The sequence below is a fragment of the Mesoplodon mirus genome (genome assembly GCF_964341445.2).
Source record: "Mesoplodon mirus genome assembly, chromosome: 13".
NCBI classification, from domain to species: domain Eukaryota; kingdom Metazoa; phylum Chordata; class Mammalia; order Artiodactyla; family Ziphiidae; genus Mesoplodon; species Mesoplodon mirus.
This window is the reverse complement of record NC_138989.1, coordinates 23,954,926-23,976,662: the sequence shown is the minus strand read 5'-3', so window position 1 is coordinate 23,976,662 and position 21,737 is coordinate 23,954,926. Positions and strand designations below refer to the sequence as shown.

General features: G+C 48.7%; 1 protein-coding gene across 3 annotated transcripts in view; it reads right to left on the bottom strand.

Moving 5' to 3' along the window:
* Positions 1-21,737, bottom strand: part of OSBP2 (oxysterol binding protein 2) — a 177,857-nt gene that overhangs the window by 108,645 nt on the left and 47,475 nt on the right. For all 3 annotated transcript variants that reach the window (XM_082641520.1, XM_082641519.1, XM_082641518.1), the window contains one exon: positions 21,173-21,381. In XM_082641520.1, the coding sequence (XP_082497646.1) occupies positions 21,173-21,381 (209 nt within the window). The remainder of the gene's footprint in view (positions 1-21,172; positions 21,382-21,737) is intronic.

Genomic DNA, 21,737 nt, shown 5'->3' with positions numbered 1-21,737 from the left:
CCTTAAACTTATACAGTGCTGTATGTCAATGATATCTCAATAAAACTAGAAGAAAAAATAAAATAAATGAATGTGTCAAATCAACACATTGTACACCTTAAACTTACACAATGTTATATGTTAATTATATCTCAATTTTTAAAAAGGAAAGCTAATTTTTAAAAAGTGAGGGACTTCCCTGGTGGTCTAGTGGCTAAGACCCTGCGCTCCCAATGCAGAGGGCCCGGGTTCGATCCCTGGTCAGGGAGCTAGATCCCACATGCCACAACTAAGAGTTCGCATGCTGCAGCTAAATATCCCTCACGCCGCAACAAAGATCCAGCATGCCGCAACTAAGACGCAGTGCAGCCAAATAAATGAATGAATAAATAATTATTTTAAAAAAGAGAGATAGAGAAAGAGAAGCTGTCCATAGAGAAACCCTATGGTCCACACCCTCCAGCTGGTGCAGCTACTGCAAGCCACCAAGGCCACAAGACCTGTCACCTCCGTGTGGTCAGACCTCCCACATGCCACTGCTGAAGGCCCAGCTGTCCCCTGGGCCCCACCTTCCCTCACTGGGCAGACCCTGCCCCTCCGTCAGCCCACACAAGGCCAGTGTACCAGCCACATTGGTCATGGCCACACATGGCCAACATTCACGTTCCCCAGGGAATCCCCACCCAACCAGCCAGGACTGACGGTTGCGTGAGGCAGAGATAGATAGAATTCAATTTGTGAAGTGAATTGAATAATTCAATGAATCTATTGAATAATTCTATTCAATTAGATAGAATTCAATTTGTGATTGCAGATTATCTTCTTTAGCTGCTTTTAGGCAAAGAGACACCAGCAGTACGGCCAATAAAAATCCCCCTCACGTGCTCTATTTCCTGCTCCCTGAGGTTCAATGCAGTAAAACCAAGGCTGTTCTAAGAAGGCGGGCGCGTGCCTGGGCTCTGGGGAAGCTGCAATAACTTTCATGCTCCAGGGCCAGATTCTAAGCAAAGCCCCCTGTTCCTGGATGCCCCCACCAGATAACAAACAAAACGATCCTTGCCTGTTTTTGCTCTTCACTGTGTTCTCATCCAGGGGATGCAGCAAGGCACAGCTCTGAAGCTGCAAAAGTCTACATTTGAATTTCGGCACCACTATTCATTCACTCATTCATTTCCTGAGCACCTACTGTATTGCAGGCCCTGCACTCTGCATTGCTCGGAGCCGACAGTCTAGTTGAGCGGACAGATGTTGATCAAAGCATCACCACTTCCTATCAGTGATCTCAGGCAAGGCGCTGAGGTTGTCCCTGTGTCCGTGCCTTCCTCTCAGTGGACTGTTCACGACTCATTGAGCCGGTGCCTTAGCCGTGCCTGCACCAGACCCAGGCCGCCCAGGGTCACCCTCAGCAGCTGGGTGCGGGGAAAGGAAATGGGGTATGTTCCTTAATGGGTCTCCTTCCCTCCAAGTGGGCCTGGTCAGAATGCTTCAACCCACTTGCAGTCAGTCATCTTACACAAAGAAACCAAGAGTTAGCGTGTGTCTGGGAGGTGCAGGCTCCAGTGGAGAGGTGGACGGTGGGTACCCTGGCCGAGAGACCCCCCCAGGACCCACCTCTCCACACCCACAACTCAAGTTGAGGTCTGAGCTCAAGGACAAATGACTCAATGTGTGGCAGGGACCACGGCATTAACACAACACAGGAACCATGGAAGGCAGGGGGTGGGGGGTGAGGAAGAGTGGGGCACTGTTTTCCATTATTAGCACTATTTTCACTCCTCCTTTCCTATGTGTATGTATCAGTGGGACAAAAAAATCCATTTTTAATATTAAAATAAAATTGGTACATGGCATTTACTTTGAAATGTGGTGATGTGACAGAAGTTAGATCCATAAATACAAAAGGGATTAAATTAAAAGGGTTTAACGGTATTTCAGTGGCCTGGGTGCACTGCAATGGAATGTGGAAAATGGCAGTCACAACCCTGTGGCATTTGTCCCCATCTCACAACTGATGGGGTCGTTACACGGTAGGGGCTGAGCTGAGGAAAACGCACTGATGAGAGTTTCAGCAGCTATGCCACCCACTGGTGACTAAATGTGGCCCCAGGACCAGCTAATGGATAATCACATGGCCATTTTCTGAGAGGAGACGGATCATTGAGGCATGTTTACTGCCAAAGCACTGGCACTGGAATCCAGAAAAAACGATACTGGGCGACTCGTAGTTTTTAAATAACACTAAATAACCGCACCTTTCTGCTCACCGTGAGTGGCCATGAGCCCCGTAAGGACTGAGTGCTCAGCCTGAGCCATCTTTCAGCTCAGGCACCTTCATTTGGTCTTAAATAGACTGCACACAGATTAAGGGTTTTTGCTTCGTATTAAATGAGAATCTGACTGGCACATGTGAAATACACATGTAAGAGGAAAAATCATGAGCCAAGGGATACCGAAGAGCAAGAGGCACGTCTGAAGTGTGGGGATGAGCTGGTTTCTGTGTAACAGAGAAGCTGGGCAGGAACGCGAGGCGGATAAGGAGCAAAGGGCAGGACTGTGCAGAGGGGCCAGGGCAGGGCACCTGACCACCAACGGGGCCACGGTCCTTCTGCCTTAGGGCCCCCAACCCCCAAGCACAAGACTGAACCCTCCTCTGTTCCCTCGGCTCTATTGTTACTTCATTCTGGAAGGAAACTGGATATGCTTTTTAAAAAAAAGTGCTGCCTGTCTTTCCGCAGCTCTCCCAGGAAAGGGCAGTATGTGCGTTCCCGTTACTTGGAGTCACATCTGTCCAGCTCCCACAGCAACAAGTGCAGCCCTGGAAGCGCAGGGAGGCCCAGGTGGCTGAGGCAGGAAGGTGGCAGAGCTGGCTGGGACCACCTTTTGGAAGCATCTGTCAAACGTCTGTGGGATGTGCTGGTGGCGGGCACAGAGAGTGAGTAGAAGGTCATGCTGGCCCTCAAAGAACCCACAAGCCAGATCACCAGGCGGCTATGATCATGCACCCCATGTGAAAAAGTTTGATCATGCGCCCCCAGTATATGAATAATTATTTCTAGATTATACGCATGCTGTGCTACTGCTACTTGACTTATGCTTTATGATCATGTGCCCTCCGGGTGAGGGGCCGGCACTCATCCCCTTCTTGGAAACAACGAGGCTAGAGGAGAGTGGAATCAAGAGCCACAATACCATCGCACCCCTTCCCAATGCAACGTTTCCTAGGAAGGTACTAGAGAAGAGAGGGAGCTACATGGATGACATGGTCCATGGGGCGTTACATTTGTAACAGGCCACAACTGGAAGCTGCCTGAGCGTCCAGCCAAAGGACGACAGGGTAAGAAAACTGGGGCCACAGGCTCTCCACAGAACAGAAGCCAAGGATAAAAAGTCACAAGCAAGGCTGCAGAACATTCGCCCGGAATACTGATGCTGTAAAGCCGAGTGGAAGGTGAGCTCTCCGCTGTGTGTGGGTGTGTGTGGTGTGAGCAGGGAAGGAATGGCAATGGCTGGATCATGGCAGTGTTTTCATTTCTTCTTTTAAATTGCCTTTGCTATCACTGTAATGTTTTAATAGCATAGAAAGTCAAGTTTAAGTAAGAGCGGCAGATGATTTTTCTCACCGGTTCCCTCTTCCTCCCTCTCCTCCGAAAGACAGTATGGATCTCCTCCCACAGCTTCCCCAGTTTCCAGACTGATGAGTGTGTCTGAGAACCAGCCTGGCTCCACTGACGGGGCCTTCTGTCTTCCTGCTCACGAGGCTGCGGTCATCACTCTCCCCGACAGCTCCATGCCCTCCTTCAGCAGAAGGGCCACGTGGGCTCTCACTGTAGGTGCCACGGCATTTTTCTCCCGCATTCGGTTATCAGCTGATGGCCTTGAGCTGTGATCGCATCTGGGAGACCCTGAGCCCAATGCAAGGGGGGTATTTCTGCACAAATGGAAGAGCAGCAGCACTTCTGGATAAGTTATGGCAAAGGCTCACAGGAGAGTATTTGTGGGCGTACCTTAACCACGCCGTGCATTTTCTGCTAAGGAAGTGTTAACTGGAACAACCTTTATAACTCGCCAACAGTATCAAAATGGGAAGCATGCACTTGACCCAGTAATCCTTTCTCTAAGAATTTACTGTTAGGAAATAATCACACTAGGGCAAAAAAAAAAAAAAAAAAAAAAAAAAAAAAAGAGGAAGAAGAGGAAGGAGGAGGAGGAGGGGGAAGAGGAGAAGAAGAAAAACAAGAAAGAAAACAATGAGCACAGAAATGCTTGTCCAGTGCTTTTCTAGATAATAGGGAAACACTGCAAGCAACCTGAATGGCTAAAAAATGTTTCATTAAGTTACGCTATATCCATTTGATGGAATATCATGCACCATTAAAAATGACATTATAATTAGATATTCAAACAGGTGATAACATTAAAGAATTATTATTTCAGGTGTGATAGTGGTCTCAAACTGATGCTTTTAAAAGAGTCCTTGTTTTTTAGAGATACGCATAAAATGTTTGCAGATGGGGTTTGGTTTAAAATAATGGCAGAGGGAAGCAGATTAGTGGTCGCCAGGAGCAGAGGGGAGGGGGGAATAGGGAGTGGCTGCTAATGGGCATGGGGTTTCCTTTGGGGTGATGAAAATGTTCTAGAACTAGACAGAGGTGATGGCTGCACAACATTATGAATGTGCTAAATGTCACTAATGGTGAATTTATGTTATGTGTATTTACCACAATAAAAAAATAATAATGGGGAACCAGATGACGGAGTGGGATGAAATAAGATTGGCCATAAATTGATAATTGTTGAAAGGCAAGTGATACGAACATGGGACTCTACATGTGTACAAGTATGTTAAATATACATGTATGTAGCTCATTAGAAAGTTTCCATAATAAAAAGTGATGCCACAGATGCATATTTATTGGCATGGAATGCCCACAACATGTTGAATTTAATGAGCCAGTTACAAAACTGCATATTGGGAATTTTCCCAGTGGTGTGAAATTACATATCTAGATCCAAATGCATATATACGCATAAAGAAATGTTTGGAATGCTGTTCAGTAAAGGTTTAACAATGATCATTTCTAGGTTAGTAGATTTGAGATTTTTCTCCCTTTGGTCCACTTTCCAGTATGGTTTGCAGTTTTCTTTTTCCATTCAGTCTTTTTACAAAACAATAAAGATTTTTTTCTTAAAAGGCAGAAATGTTTAAGAACACCCTTTTTACCTCCAGCATTCTCACAGAATGGTCCTGGAAAATGGCAGATTCCTAACAAAAGCCACCTGGCTAGCTTGACACCTGGGTACTTGCTCAGTGGCAACACCCTCCGCAGTGTACATCTCCCCATGGGGGTGCTGAGGAGGGCCCACCTTCACAGCTGGACACCCCTGTCAATGATGACAACCCCAACAATGACCCCTGCAACTCTTTCTCCTGCACACGTTCATCCGGCCTCTCTCAGCCACCCTGTGAAGTCGCCTGGGCCAGGACTGGGACCGTCCCTACTTCACAGACGAGGAAGTGAAAGTCAGGGGTCTGCCTACACCACACAGCTGAGCAGCCGAGGCAGGACCAGCCCAAGGGGGCCCTTCCTTCTCCCAGGAGCCACCCCTTGTTGGGGGTCAGGGCCCAGGCGCTGGGGCCTGGGGCTGGCCCTCCACTCGGGAGACAAAGACCACTACACATGATCTTGCACAGGTGCAACTCAGACCCCTGCATTATCACACACAGCCAAACGTCTCCAGCCCCCACTCAGATCGCGTGAACATCAGCCAGAGGAGGGATAACTACAGTGACTGCTGCTGGACAGCCCACTGCGAAGGACACAGCTGCTCCCGCAGTGGTGTCTCCGGCTGAGCTGCCTGGAGTCACACGAAGTCCCTCCTGACCTCTCACGCTCCTGGTAATGCCCTTTGGAGGGACGCTCTTCAAACTTGGCTCTGCGAGGACCCCCACAATTTACCTGCACCCAGAGCATACGGACCAAAGGAGCCACCAGGCCTGGCCAAAGCACCAGGCACCCACTCCTCACACTCATTCTTCTCCCTCCCTCCCTCCCTCCATCCCTTCCTTCATCCACCCAACAGTTCTGCGTGTCTACTCTGAGATGAGCCCGGCCTGGGCAGCAGGATGACCAGGGAAGTCAGACGTTAAACAGATGAGAGCACCACGAATAATACCCACACGATGGTGAATGCTCAAAGGAGAAGCACCAGGGGCCAGGAGGGCACCCACGGCAGGTGGGAAGCAGACCTGGGCTGGGGAGTCAGGAGGGGGTCCTGGAGAAAAGCCTTCATGACATAAGAACAGCCATTGAGTGTGGGAGACCCCACAGTGCACAGAGCTCACGCCGCTGTCCACCTGCCCAGGGGCTCTTGTCGTTTCCCCTCTGCAGACAGGAACCTGAGTCCAGAGAGGACGTCACTCAGCCGAAGAGAGGGAGAGCCAGACCTCACAACGGCCTCAAAGCCAGGCCTAACCAGTCACAGGTGTGCCCGGAGCCGGCAGGGCTGCCTCCGGGATGTCTGGGCTCGAGGGTTTCTGTGGCCAAGCCCTGAAGGTGACACTTCTGGCTGCGCTCACAAAACGTCTATGAAGAGGAGTTCTCTGCGAACACAGCTGCCTCATCAGTGACAAGACGTCCCGTGGGCCAGTGCGACCTCCCCACTCCTTGTGCTTTAACGGAGATGAGGAAAGATGGGCTCACTAGTGGCACTCCTCCCCAGGCAGGCAGAGGGCCCTGACTCAGGAGCCTCATTAAAATGGAAATTCCATTCCTCAAGAGAAGCTACCTCATCTCCGAGCAGCCCAGTGTTTCCGACTGTCTTCCAGAGAAAAGAGAAATGTAAGGTGGGTGCCAGTGGGAGAGAAAAACCCACCACTTTCATCTAAAACCAGAACTCGCCCACTGGAAGCCCAGCTTGCAGTCTCCGCCCTGGTCCCGCACCAACCCATTATAACCGTTTCCTCCTGCTCTAGAGAGCGGTGTCCAAGGCTGACTCCTGCCTGGGCGGCTGCATTGGGTCCGGCTCTCTCAGCATGTGGCTACCTGCTGGCCCAGCCTTGCTCTAACCCGCTCTCACCTGGACTGAGGTGGCTCGCAAGTGTATGGTCTGTGCACACCAAACATGTGGGGACTGGATGGAATATTCCTTCTGCTTCCAGGCGCAGAGGGCCTGTGCACGGGCACAGCCTCAGTCCTTTCCGTGGGAGGAGAAGGGACCCAGGATGTGGTGGCCCCTGGAGAGCAATGTCAGCTAAACACGGTCAAATGCAAACCCAGGCTGAGTCTGGGAAGCCTTCCAGGGAGTTGTCCCCACTGGCTTCCTTTTGTGTGTATGTCTGGGGGTGGGGTGGGGGAGGGGGGAGATCATAAAAAGGGCCAGGCGCTGACCCTCGCCTTGGTCCGAGCCCTTGCCACCCTCAGGTCAGCCTCCATTTCAAAGCCAATCCCGATCTCAGGTGAAAGCTCTGCACCAATGGTTTTCAAACCTCTTGTACAGGTTTCTCTACAAACCTGTTTGAAAGAGACCAGCAGACACAGGACAAGGGAAGCTACTGGGGCAGACACGGTGGGAGGAGGCCAGCCCGGAGCCCCACCCACCGGCACCCTCTCCTGAGCAGGGTGGCAGCTCGCATGGCCCCAGGTGCAGGCATCACACCGAGGCCCTGCATCGCTGGTGCTCTGTGCCTGGTGTGCTGTGTGTGGACGGGGCACCAGCCTCCATTGGGCCCAGCTCTTCCTATGCTCACAGGGCCTCCCTGGCAACCCTGCCTACCTGTGAGGGGCCTCTGAAGCTTCTGTGCTTCCTGCCCCTGCCTCCAGCGGACATGTCTTATCCCCCAAGGATTCCCTTCCACAATCTGTGGTTGTTACACCAGCCTGCCCACCTGGCCTCCCTCAGAGCTGGGTCCTGGCTCTCCACAGCTCCCTGGCCTGGGCTGGGCACAGGAGAGGGCAGCCACAGAGCACACGGAGCACGAACAGCCCATCCAGCTGCTGCTTGCCCTCACCTTCTCCTTCCTGAGCCAACTCCTGGGGGTGGCAGTGAGGGACCACTCCACGGAGGTTGGAGGTGCTCAGAGAAGAGGTCACATCTCAGGGGGACCCAGAAGAGTGGGCTGGATTTCACACTCCCTCATTAAACACGTTCAGGTCGCCCCTCAGGTGTGGCCATGACCCCCACCCCGAGCTGCACCTGATGTGAGCAGGGCTGGGGACCTGCTCCAAGCTGCTCCGGGTTCCCTTGCCCCAAAATTTGAATCTGGGGCACAGAGACAGCAGCCATGAGGCCGAGCTCAGCCAGGGCAGGTCAGAGTTCCCGGGAGAACGAAGATATAGAGGAACAAAGATGCCAGTCCATAGAAGGAAAGGAAACAGGGGACATGGGAGAGTCCCTGTAGGGTGCTGCATAAGCTCTACTTTTACTGAGGACACTCTGAGTGGGTTTTTGTTCCCTGCCACCAACTGACCCTGAATAGAAGACCATGAAAAAAAAGAAGAGAATTAGTAAACAGGTCCCTGTCTATAAAGGTGTTTCCAGTGCAGTGAGGAGACATCCCCACAGGCATGATACCACTGCAGGCAGACCTACTGTCAACTAAGGCAGTAGTCCCCAACCTTTCTGGCACCAGGGACCGGTTTCACGGAAGACAATTTTTCCACGGGCCAGGGTGGGGGTGGGGGGGTGGTTTTGGAATGATTCAAGTGCATTACACTTATTGTGTACTTTATTTCTATTATTATTACATTGTAATATATAATGAAATAATCATACAACTCTCCATAATGCAGAATCAGTGGGAGCCCTGAGCTTGTTTTCACTTGCCACTCACTGATAGGGTTTTGAGACGAGTCTGCAAGCAGTTGATTTATTATGGTCTCTGTGCAGTGAAACCTCTCTGCTAATGATAATCTGTATCTGCAGCCGCTCCCTGCTGCTAGCAGCACCGCCTCAGCTCCACCTCAGGTCATCAGGCATTAGATTCTCGCAAGGAGCACGCAAGCTAGATCCCTCGCACGTGTAGTTCACAGTAGGGTTTGCGCGCCTATTACAACCTAATGCCACCGCTGATCTGAGAGGAGGCAGAGCTCAGGCAGTAATGCGAGCGATGGGGAGCGGCTACACATACAGATGAAGCTTCTCTCACTCACCCGCCCGCCGCTCACCGCCCGGTTCCTAACAGGCCACGGACCAGTACTGGACTAAGGAGCCAGCTGAAGAGCCAGGGTTGGTGGGTGGTAATAACGACTGGTATTGGTCAGCTGTGCCACACAGTCCCTCTCCCAGGGCAGCTTGGAGCAGATAGCCAGCCCTGCCCTGGTCCCTTCAGGTGTGGGTGGGGGGTGGGGACAGGGTCTGGGGTTTTTTATTATATTATTTTTGTTGTTGTTGTTATTATTTACCCTCACCACCATCTCAGGATATAGGCATTATTCCTCCCTTTGAGGAGCAAAGAAATTAAGGCTTAGAGCAGTTGAGGGCCTCATCTGAAGTCACACAATGGAAAAGACAAAAACTCTAATTCAAAAAGATGCATGCACCCCAATGTTCACAGCAGCACTATTTACAATAGCCAAGACATGGAAGCAACCTAAGTGTCCACTGACAGAGGAATGAATAGAGAAGATGTGGAATACATATGCAATGGAATATTACTCAGCCATGAAGAAGTGAAATAATGCCATTTGCAGCAACATGCATGGACCTAGAGATTATCATACTAAGTGAAGTAAGTCAGATGGAAAAAGACAAATATCATATGATATCACTTATTTGTGTAATCTAAAAAAAAGCTATAAATGAATTTATTTACAAAACAGAAATAGACATAGAAAACAATATTATGGTTACCAAAGGGCAAATGGCGGGGAGAGGGATAAATTAGGAGTTTGGGATTAGCGGATACACACTACTATATATAAAATAGATAAATAATAAGGGCCTACTGTACAGGACAGGGAACTACATTCAATATCTTGTAATAATATATAATGGAAAAGAATCTGAAATAGAACATATATGTCTATCTATATATAGATATATAGATAGATAGATACATATATATAACTGCATCACTTTGCTGTACACCTGAAACTAACACAACATTGTAAATCAACCATACTTCAATAAAAACATTTTTTTAGATAGATAGTGGGAAGCAGCTGCATAGCACAGGGAGATCAGCTCGGTGCTTTGTGACCACCTGGAGGGGTGGGATAGGGAGGGTGGGAGGGAGGGAGATGCAAGAGGGAAGGGATGTGGGAACAGATGTATATGTATGACTGATTCACTTTGTTATAAAGCAGAAACTAATAAAAAAATAATTAAAAAATAAATAAATAAAAACATTTTTTTTAAAAGTTACACAATGACTCAAAGCAAAGCCAGGATCCCAAATTTTGCACTGCTTTTACTAAGCCACGCCCCTTCACACCATCATGCAAATGACACTCAGCAACTGCCCAGGGCGGCAGGGTTGTGAGGGGGAGGAGAACAGAGCCTCACCTTCCAGTTCCACAGCCCAGAATACCTAGCCTTGACCTTTCAAAGTTTACCTCCAAATCAAAGCTCAAGCAGGCAAAGTTAAGTGCAGGAGGATCCCAAGAAGATATTCTAGCCCTGCTCACCTTGGGTTCAGGACACATGCTGTATTTTGGAACCAGTGACACAATGAGTTGCCAGCCCCACCTGCATCAGAGGCTTGGCACTCATGCCCACAGATCCTCGAGCAGGTTAACATCTAAATGGCAACAAAGCATAAGCCTTCTGAACCTGGTAATTACAAAGGTAAGTGCTATAGTTACAAAGGTTAGTTACAAAGGAAGCAGTTAGTAATCAGGATAATTGCCCTGGTAGGAAAATGATGCTTAAAGCATTTTTTTAACATCTTTATTGGAGTATAATTCCTTTACAATGTTGTGTTAGTTTCTGCTTTATAACAAAGTGAATCAGCTATACATATACATATATCCCTATATCTCCTCCCTCTTGCTTAAAGCATCTTAATGGTAAGAATGTACCAAATGTAGACAAGTGACTTTTTTGTCTACTTTTTTGGTCAAATGACTCTGACCTACTAATCCTCTTATGAAGACCACCTCCAATACAAACATTCCAGAATGCTTATTTTTCTACTGAAATAGGAGGGCCACCTCTGGGATGGCCAGCAGAGGGCCCTGTGGGAAGAGGCGAGGTCAGAACAAACACTGCCCTCGCTGCAAAAATCCAACTCAGTTTCTCTGAGAACTGAGCGTCAGTCTGCTCGAGTTGTGCACATACATTTGAACTCGCTGGTGACCCAGTAACCCTGAGCCTCTTCAGCTAGCACCTATTTACACGAGTCCCTCGGGGCTAGCCGCTGCCATCTCTATGGGTCACAGGATCACATCTAAATCCAAACTGTCAACACCTCTTGCACAACAAAATACCATCCTTTTGCTAAGTTCATTTCTGGTGGCTCTTGCCTTTGCTAATGTGGACTCTTGAAAATTGACTCCAACTCATACCCCGCCCCCCCCCCCCGCCCCTGCAGGCTCCCTAGCAAGGCCGAGCCATCAGAGGTCTCCATCCTTCCAGGACCTCCTGCTCTGTGCCAAGCCCTGCTTCTTTGGGAAGGGCCAGAATTCTCTCCCAGCTGAGGGATGCTAACTTTCCCCTGGGTTCCTTCAGACTCTGAATAAAGCCCAGTCTTCTCTACTGGAAGCACATGTGTGTCCCCCTTTCTCAGGCACTGCACTCCCTTTTCTAGTTCCCTCACACGCTCGAAGTCACCAGGGAGAGTAAACGTTCCTTTAAACAAACTTCAGTCCACTACATTGTTAATTTTGCAGATGTGATAACAGTACCTTGAATTAAATATTAAATGTTTAAAAAAGTAATCCTTATCTTTTAAAGATGCATCCTGAAATATTGACAAATATTCAAAATGACACGGGATTAGGGAAGAGGGGAGAGGCACAGAAACAAGACTGAGTTGATAGCTGGTGACAAGTATGTGCTGGTTCCTGAGACTTCTGTCCGCTTCTGTTTATGTCATAAATTTTCCATAACAACAAAAGGATTTTAAAAAGTCCCATCCCTGGGATTCTGCAGCATCCCTGAGTCCAACTGTCCTACCTGAGGATTTTACCTGGACCTCTTTCAACTGACACGTTTAGTGTCAGTGTTACTCCACACAAGGTGCTGCTGAAGCTGCAAAGTAAAAGCCACTGGCCTGCGTGCAACAAGCTCTCGGGATGCAGAGACTGGTCTCTATTTTGACAAAATCCCCAAGGCCTCATTTCTCAAATTGGGCACAGGTTTTTCTCTCTCCAAACACCAGTGTGGGCACATGGAATGGAGTGAGCTCAGCTCCCTGTCCTGGCATCGTTGAGGGGAAATCTTAACTGCCCCTCATTACTCCCTTGGTCTGGATGAGGTGGCCCAGGTGTGAGTCAAGGCAGAGGAGAGTTTGAGGGAAAGGGAGGCTGACCCATCCATGTTTTGGAGGGGTAGGGTGAGGTCAACCCCTCTGTCCTGCAACCTGAGAGCCAAGGACCAAGGGCCAGGACACGTCATGCCTCCCACCTGGGCCAGAAGCTTGGAGGGAAGTGCTGAGATCACAAGGGGCTCCAGGCCTGAACACCTGAAGGCTGGACACTGCGTAATCCAAAGGACTCGAAACCAGAAACCGACTTCCCCTCCAAACTAGACATAGATCTGTTTATCTGTTCAGAGGGCTGCGTGGCATTCATGCTCTTGGAGCCCCAAATTCACAGCCAAAGCAAGCAGGGAATTCCCACCTTGAGCTGCTGACCCATCAATGAGCAATGGCTCCCCTCCTGGGGTACCGTTAAATGTTCATCCCGGGGCCACCACAGAAACAAAAGCCAACCCCTCTGGTCAGCAACACCCTTCACCACTATCAGTTTCAATGACCAACAGTTCACACCCACTGTCCCACTCTCTCAGTCAAGGTGAGGATGATGAAGAGAGAATCTCTGATGAGTGAAGGGTATAGCACTCCCAATACGGACATAGCCCCTCTTCTTAGGTGGAGAAAAAGGCTGCACCTATACCTAGAAGAAAGGAGACAAGAATTCGGATACAAGTGCACCTGGTGAACGCCCCACACCATCCCTTTTGTCTCTGTGGTTCCAGTGAATTAAAAAACAATACGTGGTAGGGACTTCCTTGGTGGCGCAGTGGTTAAGAATCCCCCTGCCTTAGAGGAAAACATAGGCAGAACACTCTATGACATAAATCACAGCAAGATCCTTTTTGACCCACCTCCTAGAGAAATGGAAATAAAGACAAAAATAAGCACATGGGACCTAATGAAACTTAAAAGCTTTTGCACAGCAAAGGAAACCATAAACAAGACCAAAAGACAACCCTCAGAATGGGAGAAAATATTTGCAAATGAAGCAACTGACAAAGGATTAATCTCCAAAATTTATAAGCAGCTCATGCAGCTCAATAACAAAAAAACAAACAACCCAATCCAAAAATGGGCAGAAGACCTAAATAGACATTTCTCCACAGAAGATATAAAGACTGCCAACAAACACATGAAAGGATGCTCAACATCTTTACTCATTAGAGAAATGCAAATCAAAACTACAATGAGATATCATCTCACACCAGTCAGAATGGCCATCATCAAAAAATCTAGAAACAATAAATGCTGGAGAGGGTGTGGAAAAAAGGGAACACTCTTGCACTGCTGGTGGGAATGTGAATTGGTACAGCCGCTATGGAGAACGGTATGGAGGTTCCTTAAAAAACTACAAATAGAACTACCATATGACCCAGCAATCCCACTACTGGGCATATACCCTGAGAAAACCATAATTCAAAAAGAGACATGTACCAAAATGTTCATAGCAGCCCTATTTACAATAGCCCGGAGATGGAAACAACCTAAGTGTCCATCATCGGATGAATGGATAAAGAAGATGTGGCACATATATACAATGGAATATTACTCAGCCATAAAAAGAAATGAAATTGAGCTATTTGTAATGAGGTGGATAGACCTAGAGTCTGTCATACAGAGCGAAGTAAGTCAGAAAGAGAAAGACAAATACTGTATGCTAACACATATATATGGAATTTAAGAAAAAAAAAATGTCATGAAGAACATAGGGGTAAGACAGGAATAAAGACACAGACCTACTAGAGAATGGACTTGAGGATATGGGGAGGGGGAAGGGTAAGCTGTGACAAAGTGAAAGAGCGGCATGGACATATATACACTACCAAACGTGAGGTAGATAGCTAGTGGGAAGCAGCCGCATAGCACAGGGAGATCAGCTCGGTACTTTGTGACCGCCTGGAGGGGTGGGATAGGGAGGGTGGGAGGGAGACGCAAAAAGGGAGGGGATATGGAAACATATGTATATGTATAACTGATTCAATTTGTTATAAAGCAAAAAAATAAAATAAAATTAAATTAAAAAAAAAAAAAAAAAAAAAGAATCCGCCTGCCAATGCAGGGGACACGGGTTCGATCCCTGGTCCAGGAAGATCCCACATGCCGGGGAGCAACTAAGCCCATGCGCCACAACTACTGAGCCTGTGCTCTAGACCCCGTGAGCCACAACTACTGAAGCCTACGTACCTAGAGCCCGTGCTCCGCAACAAGAGAAGCCACCATAATGAGAAGCTCATGCATTGTAACAAAGAGTAGCTCCCGCTTGCCACAACTAGAGAAAAGGCCCACGTGCAGCAACGAAGACCCAAAGCAGCCAAAAAAATACATGGTAGTAAAACAGAATTAAACCCCCATTCCAACTAAAACAACATTGTAAATGTAAATGTCAACTATATTTCAATAAAAAAATTTTTTTAAACCCATTCCATGGAAAACACAGAACTTGGAAATGGGGGAAGCAAGGCAGCTGCAGCAAGCCATCCAGGAGTCTGAACAGACCGTGTTTCTCAAAATGAGATCCATGGGGGGCCAGCAGGAGTGCTGCATGGAATGCATATTAAAAATGGGGACCATTTTTGGTGGGGGGTACGCGGGCCTCTCACTGTTGTGGTCTCTCCCGTTGCGGAGCACGGGAGGCTCCGGATGCGCAGGCTCAGCAGCCATGGCTCGCAAGCCCAGCCACTACGCAGCATGTGGGATCTTCCCGGACCGGGGCTCGAACCCGTGTCCCCTGCATCGGCAGGCGGACTCTCAACCACTGCGCCACCAGGGAAGCCCGGGACCATTTTTAATGGGCACCATCTGATCATCTCATCAGGATCTTAGTGGTCCTCCCCTAAGAATTTTAATGCACTCACCCCAGCAGCCTTTGTGCCCACCAAAGTTAGAGATAACTTTTTCAGGGTTTGTGTGTGCATGTGTGTGTGTGTTGTTTAATCCATGCCACTCAATATTTTACTAACTTAATGAGCTCACAAGAGACCTCATTACACCTTCTGCCCAGCTAAGTGGATGGGGCTCCTCCTCCTTGGGACTAAGGGGTCCAAGGGTTAATAGCTTGAATGTGGCTATGTTTTCCCTTTGTCCTGAGACAAGCGCACCCCCTGTCCCCACCCAGCCTCTGGGGGTGGCCACGGGAGAAGCCATGGCTCAGTGCTTGCAGGGATTTTCTGAGCACTAAGGAACAGTTCTCCCCAACAAGTCAGAAACCCCCAGTTTAGGAAGCCATTCCTTCGAAGGGAAGAGTGCTGAGTGGACCAAGGTGAGAGCACCATTTCTCCAGGCCACTTGCCTGCTGAGGCACAAAGGCAGCAGGTTTTCCAGGAGCTGATCCAGAGCCAGATTACCCCCCACCACTCCCCAGGGACTTATTTCTACCTTGGGGAACCATGGCCAATAGGGACAGCAGGAAAGCCTTCCAAGTCCTAACTTTTAGAGGATTTTCATCTTGAAGCAATAGGATGGCAGGGTGCCCACATGGTCTTTAGGGCCAGCCCCTAGGGCCAACAGCCACAAACGGCCCCCTCACCCCCTGCTCAAACGCCGCCTTGGATGCCCTAAGGGCAGAATCTGGGCTGCCTGGGATAATTCCAAGTGCTGGGCTGTGATAACAGAATAGGGCTATGACATCAAGGCGGGGGCAGGTCAGCCTGGGGGAGCAGGGCAGGAGAGAGAAAGAGAGCCCCTGAGGAGCTGGATTAGACCCCCTGGAGGTAAGGCCCAAGAGAGAGAGGTGTCCAGCTCTGGGTTCACTGCTCACAACCTCCTGGAGCCCCCACTGGGAGGCAGACCTGAAGATATGAAAATGATTCTGAGAGGTAGGTTGCAAGCCAGCCGAACTTCTGGTGCTTCCTTACTTACTGATTTAGGAGCAAGGAAAGCAAACAAACTACCCTCTAGCTCCCCCCTGTGTCAAGTGAAAGGATACTCTCTATTTTCTGACTGAGAAGTTCCACTTTGGACCACACCCACCCAAGTGGGCTGAGCATCAAAGTCCCCCAGGATGCGGCTAAATGCAGGTAGATGAAATGTAGGACGCCCTTTACACTGAATTACAATAAACAAATTTCAGTTTAAGTATGTCCCAACTATTGCACGGGACACATTTACACTAAAACATCTGTGCATGTTTGAAGTTCAAATGAAAGTTGGTGACCTGATCTTTTATTTGCTAAATCTGTCAATCCTATCCAGGAAGATTTTTTTTTTAATGCAGGTGCCCGCTCCCCGCCCCCACTCCCGTCCCCAATGCTCTCATTCATTCAGATTTATCCCTGCAGGGGGACCTGGGAACCTGTATTATTTTAAAGCTGCCAAGGTGACTATTATCAATAACTACTGCTGACTTTTCCTGAGCATTTGACAAGCCATGTGCTAAATTCGTTTCATGCACTGTCTAAGATAGTCCTCACAGCCCCTCTAAGGGGTGGTTCTATGATTAAGCCTGCTTTACAGAGGAGAGAAAGAGGCAACAGACAGCAAGCACCTCACTCAAGGTCACACAGTTACTAAGCCATGGTTTGAACCCAGGAAAGGTGGCTCCCACTGACTTAGAAATCTTTGAATTGGAAGGACGTTGGGAGGCACACAGTCAAAGCCTCTGGTGGACTGACCAACAGGGAATCTGAGGCTCCGGGAACTCATGCTCACACTAACCAGCACGCCACTGTGCATGCGCATGAGGGGCTGAGCCCGGTGGCAGAGAGCAAGCATCTAGCCCAGGCAGGGGGCCAGCTCAGGGAGGGTTTCCAGAATGGCCTCTCCTTGAAGGGGAAGCAGACCTAAGGGGAAGCAGGGTGTGGGAAGGGGCTGGGTGCTAACGAAGAGGGTTTGTAAGCAGGGGGCTCAGCTTGCAAGCCGGCCTGGCAGCAAGACGGTGTGCCAATGAGGAGAGGGAAAGCTGGACAGGTCTGTAGGGCGGGGAGAACCAAGAAGAGACAGAAGTCAAAACTGCATTTTATTTTCAAATGAACACACAGACATTTTTTTGTTGCTGCACAGTTCTATGCTTTTTTTTTTTTTTTTTTTCTTTTCTCGTCTTGTGGGATCTTAGTTTTCCGACCAGGGATTGAACTCAGGCCAGGGCAGTGAAAGCACCGAGTCCAAACCACTGGACTGCCAGGGAATTCCCCAGTTCTATGCATTTTAACGCATGTATAGATTCATGACACAGCTTCACAATAGGACACAGAACAGTTCCATCACCCCCAAAACACTTCCTCATACTAGTACTTTGTATCACTCCCTCCCTTCACCCTTCACCCTTGGCAACCACTGACCTGCTCTACGTCTCTAGTTTCTGCCTTTTCCAGAGTGTCATATAAATGGAATCATACAACTTTTTGAGAATGGCTTCTTTCACTCAGCATAATGCCTCTGAGATCCATCCAAGTTATTGTACGCATCAATAGTTCATTCACTGTGACTGCCAAATAGCGTTCCATTCAATGGATGTACCAGGGTTTGTTCAATCCACTGAAGGACATCTGAGAAGTTTCCAGTACTTTGCTATTAAAAATAATGCTGCTATGGGACTTCCCTGGTGGCACAGTGGTTAAGAGTCTGCCTGCCAATGCAGGGGACACGGGTTCAATCCCTGGTCCAGGAAGATCCCACATGCCAAGGAGCAACTAAGCCCATGCGCCACAACTACTGAGCCCGCGTACCACAACTACTGAAGCCCGAGCGCCTAGAGCCCATGCTCTGCGACAAGAGAAGCCACCGCAATAAGAAGCCTGCGCACCGCAACGAAGAGTAGCCCCCGCTCGCCGCAACTAAAGAAAGCCTGAGCGCAGCAACAAAGACCCAACACAGACAAAAAATAATTAATTAATTAATTAATTAATTAATTAAAAAATCATGCTGCTATGAACATTTGTGTACAGGTTTTTGTGTGAACATAAGTTTCCATTTCTCTAGGATAAATATGCAAGGGTGTAGTTCCTGGATCATATAGTAATTGCATGTTTAGTTTTTTAAGAAACTGCCAAAATGTTTTCCAGAGTGGCTGTACCATTTTACATTCCCACCAGTAACTTATGATGGATCCTCACCAGCATTTAGTATTATCGCTATTTTTTATTTTAGCTGTTCTAATAATGTGTAGTGATATCTCACAGTGATCTTAATTTGTATTTCTCTAACAGCTAATGATAATGAACACCTTTTCATGTGCTTATTTACCATCTGTGTCTTCTCTTCAGTGAAATATTTGTGCTTCAAGACACCAAAAGGAGAGGAATCCCACCATGTCTCACTGACACGTAGCATGTGTTACTTTGAGTTGTACCTGAATGTCTGTCCTGTGTCCTTACCCAGAGGGCTAACCCCTTGGGAACACAAGACATGTGGTGCATCTCCAGCCTCTGACCATGCCTAAAGGACATGAAATGAAGGAATGTGAGCCTGAGGCTGCTCCCTCAGGGGTCCCAGACTCTCCTAGAGGAAGTGCAGGCTAGCAATCCCTAGCACTGTCAGCTGAGTTAACAGTACTCCCATACCAGCTGCAAAAGAAACCCCTGCTGCTGGCTGTCCCAGGAAAATTGTTCCAGAATGATGAATCCAGTAAGTGCTACCTGCTACATTATTTTCAAGAAGTTCCTAAAAATGAGGCAATGATTGATTGATTGATTGATTGATTGATTGATTTTACTTAGAAGCTACTAAGAGGAAGCTAGTTCTTCCACAACCAGCAATGTTCCTGCACTTGGCCAACGGGGTTGTCCCGAGCCCAGCCACAACACCAGCTACATCATTTGCTACAAGCATCCAAACTGAGACCACGGGTCCCTGCTGGGGGTCTCGATGCAGCCCATACCTGAGATGCCCCCAAACACCCTCCTTCACTGGGAAATGGAGTGGTACCCTGGGGACCCCTGGCCAAGCTCAGCATCACTGCTGACACACCCAAGCCACAGAGTGCTGACCCCAAGAAAAAGAGTCATCATGGAGGGACCCATGCTCCAAATGGGTGAGACTAAAAGAGAAGGTCAGACTGATAGTCAATGACCTTCCATGTGCACTGAGAAGCTAGTGCTGGGGGAGAGACCCCAATGCCAGGAGACTGAGTATGGGGCACAATGACTGATGTCACTAGCCCCTCCGCCTGCTCTGTGCTAGAGCTCCTTCCACAGGACTCATTATCTCCCGGACCAGCCTTGGAGACAATCCTGGAGAACAGGGGCTGTGACTCCTTCTCATCTGGGGCCCTGCCTCTTTAAAAAACACACAGGTCTAGGATTCCCTGGTGGCACAGTGGTTGAGAATCCGCCTGCCAATGCAGGGGATATGGGTTCGAGCCCTGGTCCGGGAAGATCCCACATGCTGCGGAGCAACTAAGCCCGTGCGCCACAACTACTGAGCCTGTGCTCTAAAGCCCGTGTGCCACAACTACTGATCCCATGTGCTGCAACTACTGAAGCCCACGCACCTAGAGCCCGTGCTCCACAACAAGAGAAGCCACCACAATGAGAAGCCCGCGCACTGCAACGAAGAGTAGCCCCCGCTCACCACAACTAGAGAAAGCCCACGCGCAATGAACACCTAACACAGCCAAAAATAAATAAATAAAATAAATAAATTTATATTTAAAAAACCCACACAGGTCTATATAAACACACACCTTGTGCTTATAACTTCAAATGGATCACAGCTTCCCAGTCCTCCCCTCGGTATGTGTGGACCCAGTTTTCACCCATCAGAAACCTGCTATTGCTCTGAGCGGGCAAGGCTCTAAGGAGGCCAGCATTCCTACACAGGGCTTCAGGCATCTACTGGTATGACCCAGGTGGGAGGCAGCGTGACAGTGTCTCAGAATTACAAATGCACAGTCCCACCGACCCAGCAACCCCCCTTCCTGGGACGTACGTTTCATTTATTCTTATACACACCTGAAATGAAATGCAAGGTTACTCACTGCAGCGTGGCGGGTCATAGCAAATTAAAGAAACAACCTAAATGTTCATCAACAGGCTATAGGTTACATAAACTAGGGTACATTCGTACAATGAAGTACTGTACTGTTGTAAAAACAAGGAGGAAGCTTTTTATATATTTATAGGAAAAAATTCCAAGATATACTTTTGCTAAATGGAACAAAAGAAAGGTGGGGGACTGAATTTACTATAAAATAAGTACTTATTTGAATACACATGTAAAGACATAAGATATTGGTAGCTCTGGTTGCCCCTGGGTGGGAGAACAAGGTGGGTAGCTGGGGATAAGAGTCAAGGGCAGACTTCACTGCATATGCTTTGAAACCATTGGTTTATGAATCTTATAAAGACAATACATATATTTTTTAATGTATTAAAGTAAAAAATAAAGTGTCTTGCTCAGGACTTCTGAGCTGACCCTCTATCTTGGCAAAGACAGCATCTCTGGCTAAATGGTTTTCAATCTCCAAATGGACCTCGAAAAAAGTCTGGCCTGAGGCACAAGTGCACCATCCTGGTCTCCCACCTCGACTCTGCTTCTGGAACTGACCCACTGCAGCATCCGAAAGTTCTGCTGAAGCCCAGGAACCAGACTTGTCCAAAGAAAGACACACACAGCCCTGCCCACCTCAACATTTCCACCCTGAGAACTGCCAGCCACGCTGACCACCTAATATCCCACTGTTGAGGACGCACAGAGCTGAGTGGGAAGAGCAAACACGCACCATGACCTTCCGAGGTTGGTCTGAACTAGCCTGGTCACCACTGGCCTCCAAACACTTTCAGTTCCCACTCTCTCCAGACCCACGACACTGCATGTACTCCCGCCGCACCAAGCACTTGCTACCTGACTGGCTGCTCATCAAGCGGACAGCCTTGGCCTTGGCCAGCTCCAGGGCGGTGATCCACTGCTGCCGCTCCATCTCTGAGCCGGCCTTGAGGTGGTAGGTCCTGCCCCCACTGGTCAGCACAATACCGCAAGAGTCCTCCGTGTCAAAGCGCGCAGTGAACAGGTTGATGGTGCCACGGCAGGTGTGGGCCATTTCACCCTGATTTCTGTGGGATGCAAGAGAAGGGATGGGGTGAGGCTCCCAAACTCAATAGTCCTAGACTGAAAAAAGCCTCAAGGCACATCCTTGGAATCTCAGACCCTTGGAGCTGGCACGGGAGATGGGAAATAAGGCCTCTTGGGATTGACTGGTAGGGGCTTGGCTTGTGTGGGGGGTGGGTCTCAGTGGGGAGAGTGGCAGAGGGAGGAGGGCCTGTGTCAGTGCCACATACAGGGCATGCCTGCTGTGGTCTGAGCCCTTGCAGACACCAGGAAATGGAGAGGGGTGACTGCCAGCGTCCTACTAGGCAGCACAGACCCCTGACTCCATCCCAGGCTCTTTCCACCAAGTCTCAGAACCACA